Consider the following 10,878-nt stretch of genomic DNA (forward strand, 5'->3'; position numbering starts at 1 on the left):
CCGGGAATAACGAAAGGCAAAGGCTGCGGATTGCATTGTTTAGTGCCGTCTTGTATTAACAACACACAATGTAGTGTGGGGAAGATTCCTTTTGTCATTCCATTTGTTCTGCAGGCAAACAGCCTCATTTCTCTGCCCGGGCTCCTGCATATATATGTGTGTGTGTGTGTGTGTGTGTGTGTGTGTGTGTGTGTGTGTGTGTGTGTGTGTCTCCTTTTCCCATCTATCTGTCAAGATGTCTATTGATCATTACCCCGGCCCCGGCTCTATTCATACAAATGGGCTCCATTACCTTCTAATCAACACTGATGGCTGGAGATGAGCAATCTGACAGCTTATCATAGAGGGCTGGAGAGGGTGGAGGTGGAGGTGGAGGTATTCTGTAGGTGCAGCACATGCTCAGAGTGATACTGTCCAAAAAGAGAAAAGGTCAAGTTTGGGTGATTTTGGTGGAGTTTGGTGTTTCCCCGTCTGTCGGGCCGAGGATAGACTCATACTTGCCAACTCTCCCGATTTTCACAGGTGACTCACGTTTTTCATCGCCTTCTCCCAGTTTCCTCCCGGGGTCACAATTCTCCCGTATTTCTCCCAATTTATGGCACTTTTTTTCCCTTTCCCTTATCTTAGCCTGTTTCTGGAACTGAACAGTGTGTATAATCCCTACTGTTTCCACCCGGACGGCAATAAAACTACTCATACCTAACCATGTCATACTAGCTTGTTGTGAAGGAGGTTAAATAACGCTCTAAACTTGTGCTAAATTTTGGTGAGGAAAAACTGGTATGGTCATTTTCAAAGGGGTCCCTTGACCTCTGACCTCCAGATATGTGAATGAAAATGGGTTCTCTGGGTACCCACGAGTCTCCCCCCTACAGACATGCCCACTTTATGATAATCACATGCAGTTTGGGCGTGCAGCATGTTATGATTTGAGCACATTTTCTTATGCTAAATGCAGTACCTGTGAGGGTTTCTGGACAATAGCTGTCATTGTTTTGTGTTGTTAATTGATTTCCAATAATAAATATATACATACATTTACATAAAGCAGCACATTTGTCCACTCCCATGTTGATAAGAGTATTAAATACTTGACAAATCTCCCTTTATGGTACATTTTGAACAGATAAACTTTGGACAATCGTGCGATTAATCATGATTGAATATTTTAATCGACTGAGAACCTTGTTTAAAACCAGTCCAACAAAAAAGTAAAGACAGAAAGTAGTTCCTGGAAATCACTGCAGCTGATGAAGCAAACAACACACCACTTCCTTTTCATATTTGGCTGATTTAACTTCTGCGTAATAAGAAGCAGGTTTTGTTTTAAGTGTAATGGATGCTGCTATTAAAAAACGAGAGATGTGCTTGATGATTGATGTGATGATGATTTATATGTAATTAATTGAAAGTTATCTTCATTCATCCCACAGACGTACAACGACCCTGAACCAAAAAGTGCCCAGCAGACCAGCCAGCCCTCCCACATGCTGCCCCCGAAGCAGCCCCTGTACAGCGTGCCCCCCCAGCCCTCCTCACCCTACCTGGGCCCGCCAGGCTCCTTCCCCCTGTCAGACCTCCAGAGCTACGCGGGGCCGCCCCGCCACGCCCTGGCCCAGACCCTCAGCCAATCCCAGATGCTGCCGCCCAGCATGAGTGCCTCTCCCCCGGCTCCCTTCCAGATCAGCCCACCCCTGCACCCCCACGCCCAACTCTCCCTGCACCAGAGCTCCCTGCTCAACCAGCCAATCCGCATGCAGCAGCCGCAGCCAATCATCTCACACCAAATGGGGCTGCATTCCCCTCCTCTCAGCCAACAGGTTGGTTATCGTTAAAATAAAAAATGAAACATGAATATGATGAAACACCCCATATATATATATTTATTACACTTAAAAGCCTTGTTGATTCTGGCTATGATTCAAAGTAAAAGGGACTATTTGTAACCCTCAGAAATGCTTGTTAACAGCGACACCTGTGGCCGTTAAGTCAACGAAAGTCAGCGTCGGGCTCGCGTTTGCTCGCTCTAAATAGACGTGAACGAGCATCGCTCAAAACAGTGAGGCGACACACGTCAGCTAAAACAACAATATCACTCTATATTTCAGCTGCTTGGCAGTAATGTTAGCTGACCAGACAAAGGTCTCTCCATGAATCAATGCTGATCCTAGTGTTGGCTTTTCCTGCTTCAGCAGGAGTGAAACTTTTTTCACTCATTTAGTAACTATTTTCCCTTTCTCTCTCTGAGTCCATAATGTCTCTGTAGTCCAGCAGGGGGTCGTCTGTAAGGTCATGTCGGTGTAAAAAGTGTGATTTTTGAGACCCATTTTAACCAAGCGATGAGAGTAAATGGAGAGAGAAAAAAGTGTTTCCCCACTCACTAAGCTGAAGAGCAACTGATAAAGACCGCTGACATCATTTGGCCTCATCCGGTATCACGGCTCAGCAAACTCTGATGTCTCAAATCTACAACCGTTTAACCTTCCTCTCTCTCCTCTCCGATCTACAGGGATTCTCCCACATCCAGGCTGAATACCAGAACAGTGTCGGGGGCTCACAGTCTCCAGGGGCCCCGAACCCAGGACACGGCCAGAACCCTGACTGGGACGGCGAATACTGCAACAGGGACTGTGGACCCAACCACTGCGGGTGAGCTCATCACATATTAGGGGTGTAGGAATCACCAGATACCCCACAATACGATTTTATCACGATACTTAAAGGTCCCATATTGTAAAAAAGTCACATTTCATGTCTTTTTTTTATTATAAAGCCGGTTTTAAAGTATCACGCACAGCCAGCATTCAGAAACTGTGCCTTTAAACGAGCCGTCTACAATATATTTGGTGCCTTCTAGAGATTCGAGGTCTCGTCTAGTTTTGACGCGAGCCCACACGGTTCACAGCAACAGACACTGAAAGTGATCTATTGACTGTATATTGACATCATATCAGCAACATTACTACAGTTTACATGTCTGTATCTGTAGAAAATGTTACGGAGATGAAAAAAGGAAAGATTTATTTTTAAATCAACACTTCCTGCTTTCATTTCAAAATAAAAGCCCTCAAGTGTTTTTTCTGTGGACAGAATTCCTTCATTTGTTAACACAAGGCTTTTATTCTGAAATATGTACCGGACAGTGTTGTAGAACATGCAGTGACTTGGAGAGCTCCATGAATGAATATAGTACGGAGTTTTAATTGTCAATTATTACTATTATTTACAAATTACCACACGTTTCTTAACCTTTCTCTGTCTAAAATAAATATAAATGACATTTGTAATGAAATGAAATGACCATTATTAAAGGCAAACTCTATGTAGAAAGAAAGGGCAATATGTTGTTGAAAGTCGTTCTGAGCGTCACGGAAAAAAGGGAAATTCGTGTCTATGAACACGAATCAAATAGATTAAATTTTGTGACTATTTCATGAACTGCTGTGAGACTATGTTGGCTGTATTGATTTTTCCCCCACCCCTGTCACACACTGTGTTATAGTTAATGTTTGACGCGATGGTTAACAAGAAGAAATAACATCGAGTGGTCCAGAATAAAAAAAATGTGTTCGCATCTGTAAATCCAGTCCAGGACGTTTTATAAGTAGTTGTCTGACAGTTCCTCATTTTCCAAATGAGTTGCTCTAAACCACTTCACTTTCACACTCAGAGACTCCGGCAGTATTAATCACAAACTGCGTTTTCTCTGCTAAAGCAAAGCATCTCCTTGAAATTGAAATGAGTAATGCCGCAGTAGAACAATGCCATTACCGAGCTCGGAGAAAAGTGTGACATCCAATTAAGTTTCTCTGTGTTTCGCTCGGCACACGTCGCCTTATTGAATCAAGCTATTCGAGCAGGTACAAGAGGAACGTTGTTTCGTCTCACACCTGAAACTTTGGCGTTGCTATTCCCAGAGTATCTCCTGTATTTAGAGCTGATTCATCTGGATGTCAAACGGGATCACGCCCGGGTCAAATCATGTTGGATGCTCTTTGAAGTAGATTGAGTCTTTGCTTAAACCTCCTCCCTCAGTGTCAGATCAGAGTAGTTTTGGAGCGTACTGAATTATTTCCAGTGTGTCAGTAAAGATAACTGCAGAACAGACTTTGTGTTTGACATTTCAAGTACCGAGTGAAATTCTGACTTTTTATATATTTTTTTTCCTTCATACTGATTGATGTCTGTTGTTTGTCGGCAGCTTTTTATGTTTTGGAGCTGCTTTCTTTGCTTCCTTGAAACAGATTTCATCATCTAACTGGGATTTCCTGGTGAAACATAGGATCAACACTGTATTCACAGACATACATTAATACTGGGGCTGTCAATCGATTCAAATAATTAATCGCAAAGAGTATTAAATACTTGACAAATCTCCCTTTAAGGTTCATTTTGAACAGATAAAAAATGTGGGATTAATTGCAATTAACTATTTTAATCGATTGACAGCCCTAGTATGTATATATTTATTATTGTAAATCAATTAACAACACAAAACAATGACAGATATTGTCCAGAAACCCTCACAGGTACTGCATTTAGCATAAAACAATATGCTCAAATCATAACATGGCAAACTGCAGCCCAACAGGCAACAACAGCTGTCAGTGTGTCAGTGTGCTGACTTGACTATGACTTGCCCCAAACTGCATGTGATTATCATAAAGTGGACATGTCTGTAAAGGGGAGACTCGTGGGTACCCATAGAACCCATTTACATTCACATATCTGGAGGTCAGAGGTCAAGGGACCCCTTTGGAAATGGTCATGCCAGTTTTTCTTCGCCAAAATGTAGCGTAAGTTTGGAGCATTATTTATCCTCCTTATCCTTGGCGACAAGCTAGTATGACATGGTTGGTACCGATGGATTCATTAGGATTTTTAGTTTCATATGATGCCAGTATCTTTAAAACTGAGCCCGCTACAGCATTATTATCACGTTAAATTTGACAGCCCTACAAAATATATATTAACTAATACATTATTAAGCCACCCAGCAGTATATAAAGAAATGGAAATTAGCCCCACCTTTACCAGCTGTATAGTGAGGAACACATTTATTATTATCCAGTAATATAATATATATGATTCTGAAAAGGGCCATTCTGCAAAATGAGTACTTTTACTTTTTGTACGTGCCAGTTTTTCCTCGCCAAAATTTGAAGCGTTATTTAACCTCCTTCGCGACAAGCTAGTACGACATGGTTTGAGCCCGCTGCAACCTAAAAATCACAATCTGCAAAGAAATTAGTGGTGTCAAAACTAATTTGCGTTTTTATCACGTTAACTTTGACAGCCCTGATTAACACCGTTTCTTCTTCCTCAGCAGTGGCATGGGAGCTCGGGACAAGCCTCTCTACCTCACTTGAAGTTGAAAGACCTCCAAATGTCAGACTCCAGGGAGCTTTCCACCATAACAACAACAACGTCATCGATGTATCTGCTTCGACACCATTTTCCTTTTTCTTTTTTTCTTTTTTTGTGACGGATTTCGAAAATCCCAAAGACTGCTACAGTAACTTCACCTATTTGCCAAGCACTTAGATCGGCCAGAAGCCTGAGGCACTTCTCTTGCTTTTTTCCTTATCAGTGAACTTTCCTTTTTTTCTTTTCTTGCGGGGGCAGTGAGCTTTAAGCTCATGCCAACATACTGGAAATGAAGACCAAAAAAAAAAAAAAAAAAAGTCTTCTCATTATGTTTTTAAAGATGCTCTCTCTCTTTCTCCTCTCCACTCCATTACTCTGTGTTTGCCATGGACTGCCCCTCATCGGGGAGATGAAATGCTCTAAGCATACTCAAAGCGTAGGGGTCTCGGCTAGGAAAGCTAATGCAGGAAACTAGAAAATAGTCACCTCAGCAGGGTGGATGTACTTCAGGACAGACTGAAAACACCCCGACTGAGTAAAAAGCAAAATTATAATGAAGATAGTCACATTTGTAAATCATCCTCGCCCCTAGTAAAGGACTTCCTTTTCTTTCTCACAGAGTGATTGTATATATCACCAAAATGGATCCCTACTTATGTGTGTATTTAGCTGCAGTCCCTTGCTTTCTTTTATTTTTTTAACATTCTTTTCATTTGGTTATGTGATTTTCGTGCAGGCGGATTCAGTGAGGGAATACACACACTAAAAGTTGTGTTGAAACTGTGTTCACTGGTCTCTCCGAAACGACGAGAGAGAAACGCAAAGACGTCCTCCTTTAGCAGGCGGAGCTCTGCTAGAGAGCGTCGCTCTCGTCACACACGGCCTCAGGACGTTACAGGACTGTAGAGGTCAAAGGTCGATACCTCTCCTTTTAGCTCCTCCTCCTCCTCTCGGTCAATAAGGACCGCCCCCTTCCCCTCCCACACACCTGTAACCCCGCCCACCCCCCCTTTAGTCCTGACACCACTTGTACAGGTGAATTAAAAAAAAAAAAAAAAAAAAGTTGCTAAATGTGAAATGTTACTAAAGAAAAAAAAACATAACAGTGGGTTTTAAAAGTTTTTGACTAGTTTTATTAGGTGTTTTAGAATTGTGTTGAACTCATCTTTATCATTTTTTTGTGAAGAAGAAAAAAAAAAGATATTTTGTTTTTTCACTGTAGCAGGATTTTTGCGTTTCAGGAGGAACAGTCATGGGGGAGTAGATATATTTTAAGTTTGTGTATAAAAACCTGCCAAATGTACTTCTTTAATTTGTAAAGCCAGTGACGAGAGAACCCCATTTTGTTTTTTGTTGAATATCATAATGTTTTTACAATATGGTCATTCTATTTAATTTGGTTGCAGGTTTCACATCTATTTATGAATGATATGAAGTTAACATTTTGGCTTATTTTCATCAGGGTGCATTATTATTATTATTATTATTATTATTATTATTATTATTATTGATCAAACAACATGATTATTAGAATAATAAAATATTTTTTTCAGAAATTGTTGTTGGTGCAATACCAGTGCAACCAGCATTAGATTCATTTTGTGTCACAAATACTTCTTTTGTTTTCTTTTGTCTGTAATAAAATGTTTAAAGTGGAGAAATCGATGTGCATGTCTCTACTTATTTTATCAACACATTCATCAGTGATATGATGAGCAGTCTATAAACATACAGTAGCTTTGCATCGGAGTATTATCTTTATCATTAGGTGAAGAGTTAACGGTATTAAACTTGAACCTTTCCACAGTTATTCTCTGTGTTTTTATTCTCATAAAACTGGACGTGATCAATATAGAACATCAAGCAACGTTTTTTTCTGGTCGTGTTTTCTGGTGTGATGATGAAACTCTGAGTTGATGCGGCGGTATACACGGGCTTTCAGAGAACTACCTGAGAAGAAAAATAGGACTGCCTTTTACTTATGAATTTCACAGTTGGATTAAAGGTAGAATAGAAATGGAATCTATCATCCCTCCCCCTCCTCTTCCTCTTCCTCTCTCTTTCTCTCTCTCTCCCCCTCCTCTCTCTCTCCATGATGATGGTGATGACGCAGTGCCCCCTACAGCTGATTCATAAAACTCAGTTCCTCTAAACCTAAAAAGAATCAGTTCATTACAGCTCAGCAGCTCGAGGCTGTTATGGTGAACTGTAATATTTGATGTTTTAATGACGATAAAGGACATCCAAGGCCCTTTACTCACCATCTGTGTGTAACTGTGTGTCAGTGGTGGAATGCAACTAAGCACATTTACTCAATAACTGAACTAATATGTGATATATTTACTGTAATAAATCCTAAAATGACCACGATATGTCATCAGAGATTAAAGAAACATGCTGAATTGAGATACTGGCTTCTCTGACAACAACACTACAGCCAGTATGTTTCTCCTTTGACATCTCTATTCCGGTCCAGAACGTCTGTTTTAGTTTTAGATCCCGTCCACTGACTGTTTCAACAACCCCGTTGCAACATATGAAACAAAGCGGGATACTAACACCACGTTCTGCAGACGTACTGGATCAACAGAGATAACGTTAACGTTAGATTCTACCCGTAGAACCGTGCGGTCCGTGTACAGCTGGGTTATCAAGGCAGCGAGTATTTGAGACACACAGCCGGTATAATGATTCAGACTGCTGCTGCTGGCCAGAGGCTAACGCGGTCGTGTTTAGAAGGTAACCCTCAAATTGCGAAAAACGTGCACTAACTTCTATCAGTCACACCGGAGGATCAGCCGGTTTTGAGTTTGGACTGCTGTTACACGTTTTAAAACGCTAGCTGTCAGTACTACCTATTGCTCCTTAAAGTACAAATCTGAGGTACTTTACTTGAGTCTTTTCTTTTCATGCAACTATATACTTCTACTCTACTACATCTCAGCGGGAAAAATTGTACGTTTTACTCTGGGCTCTGGGTTATTGTGACGGCATTTCTCACTATGAACCAAACAATCAATCGATTAATGGAGAAAATAATCAGCAGATTTATCCATAATGAAAATAATCATTACTTGCAGTCTGCTAAAAAATAAGCTCCACCTCAACCAACTAAAGAAAATATATAATAGTAAAATCCTGCTCTTTTATGAATGCATGAGTAATAATAATCCAATGATATAATATATAACAGTACAACAGTCACACGGGACATTTTTACTTTTGATACTTTAAGAACTGATTATACTTACATACTTTTACTTAAGTATTATGTTCAATGCAGGCCTTTTACTCGTAACGGAGTACTTTTATAGTGTTGTATTAGTACTTTTACTTAAGTAAAGTAGGATCTGAATACTTCCTCCACCACTGCTGTGTGTGAGTGTGAACAAGAAAATAAGAGGGCATTGCTCTCAGTAAAAGTAGTATAAAGGTATATAAATACACTGCAGAAGTTATATTTGAGAGCAGATGGGAGCAGAATATCCTTTAAATTCCAACAAAGGAGGAAAGATCTCACACTGTAAAGACAGATGTTTTATATACAAACACTGTTATGGCTGATTGCAGCTGTTTGACAGCAGTGAGATGTTGGACTGGAGCTCTAATATCGATGGTCCTCTATCGCCATCTGCTGGTGACATCTAGCGCTGCTGGTGAGTTTCTAAACTATTAAACCTGAAGTACCAAGACATTTACATTTCCTACGTCTGATCTGCAAAGCTAGTGATTTAAATGTGAGGTAGGTTGTTGTTGTTTTAATAAACACAATGTTTTTATTCAGTTTGACTCTCTGCTTAAAGAGCCTGGGTTAAAACTTTTTAACAAAATAAGTATTTCTGTGCTTGACAAGACATAACTAATGAAAAATGATGAACTTTTAATAATCAAACAACGTAAACAGCCATAAACTTGGTGTTATGTTAGCAGGTTATTTAAATAAAAAACACAATGTGTTTAACAGTCTGTAACAGCGTTAATAGCGAGAGCGTTGATGAACGGTAATAAACTCTCTTAATGGAAGTTGGTTTTTTTTAAATACTTTTTTCATATTAATAAATGATCAAAGGTCATTAAAGGGTCGGATCGGGCCCACGGGCCGCCAATTGAATAGGCCTGATCTACATTGTTTCAGAAATACAAAATTATAGGTATATTTTATCGCAATTTATCGCAATTAATTGCAAATTAATCACACATTATTTATCTGTTCTAAATGTACCTTAAAGGGAGATTTGTCAAGTATTTAATACTCTTATCAACATGGGAGTGGACAAATGTGCTGCTTTATGCAAATGTATGTATATATTTATTATTGTAAATCAATTAACAACACAAAACAATGACAGATATTGATCCAGAAACCCTCACAGGTACTGCATTTAGTATAAAACAATATGCTCAGATCATAACATGGCAAACTGCAGCCCAACAGGCAACAACAGCTGTCAGTGTGTCAGTGTGCTGACTTGACTATGACTTGCCCCCAAACTGCATGTGATTATCATAAAGTGGGCATGTCTGTAAAGGGGAGACTCGTGGGTACCCATAGAACACATTTTCATTCACATATCTGGAGGTCAGAGGTCAAGGGACGCCTTTGAAAATGGACATGGCAGTTTTTCCTCGCTAAAATTTAGCAAAAGTTTGGAGCGTTATTTAACCTCCTTCCTGACAAGCTAGTATGACATGGTTGGTACTGATGGATTCCTCACTCTAGTTTTAAAAGTTTGTGCCCGCTACAACCTCCAAAAGATCGATTGTGTTAATGTGTTAAAGAAATTAGTGACGTTAAAACAAATTTACGTTGACGCGTTGTTATCGCCCTAATAAAGAGCAAACGCAAGAATATCCTGATCTGTAGCATCCTGACTATGTTTATTCTCGTTTTAAAGCTGTTCAACAATAATTTAGTCAAAGACCGAGTCCTACAACTTTAATAAACATTTTGTAGTGAACCAAGCCCAAAAAAAATCGACCCATGATGTACGATTTTAAAATGTCACTTAAATACTTCTTAATAAATTTTGTTTGACTTTATATTTCTTCTTTTATTTTAAGACCATTCTTGAAACAAGTCAAAAAGCTCAGAGAGGACAAGTGGATTTATTTCACCCCACTGACAGACTGATAGATAGATCTCAAAGGCTCAATACAAATAACTAAATTATGCATAAATATCGATGTTGATGTGTTCTGCTGTGTGACGTTGAGTCGATCTCACCTCAGCTAGTTGAAACTCCCTGCAGATTGCCCCTGAGGTTATTTCACAATGCAGAAAGCTGGCCAGGAAACTTTGAAAAATCATAGTTGTTATTTAAATCTGTAAATGAAAAAATAAAAAAAAGCATGTTAAAGATTTACATTTATATGTTTTAATGTAATTTATTGTTAATAACAAAGGTCCTGCAGTCGTTAGAATATTAGTTTTGACTCCACTGCTGGGCTATTTATTATTTTACACATTAAACAGGTCAAGTTCCTGTTTGTTGGCCTCCTTTTTTTTGCAGA

The 10,878-nt window shown here is 39.5% G+C and overlaps 1 protein-coding gene across 2 annotated transcripts in view; it reads left to right on the forward strand.

The window, feature by feature from the left end:
• LOC141773280 (TOX high mobility group box family member 2-like) overlaps positions 1-7,028 on the forward strand; it is a 117,403-nt gene extending 110,375 nt beyond the window's left edge. For both annotated transcript variants that reach the window (XM_074645169.1, XM_074645168.1), the window contains 3 exons: positions 1,434-1,820; positions 2,510-2,649; positions 5,327-7,028. In XM_074645169.1, coding sequence (XP_074501270.1) covers positions 1,434-1,820; positions 2,510-2,649; positions 5,327-5,369 — 570 coding nt within the window. In that variant the 3' untranslated portion in view covers positions 5,370-7,028. The remainder of the gene's footprint in view (positions 1-1,433; positions 1,821-2,509; positions 2,650-5,326) is intronic.
• The last annotated feature ends 3,850 nt before the right edge of the window (positions 7,029-10,878 follow it).

Source organism: Sebastes fasciatus, chromosome 8 (genome assembly GCF_043250625.1).
Source record: "Sebastes fasciatus isolate fSebFas1 chromosome 8, fSebFas1.pri, whole genome shotgun sequence".
Taxonomy (NCBI): Eukaryota; Metazoa; Chordata; class Actinopteri; order Perciformes; family Sebastidae; genus Sebastes; species Sebastes fasciatus.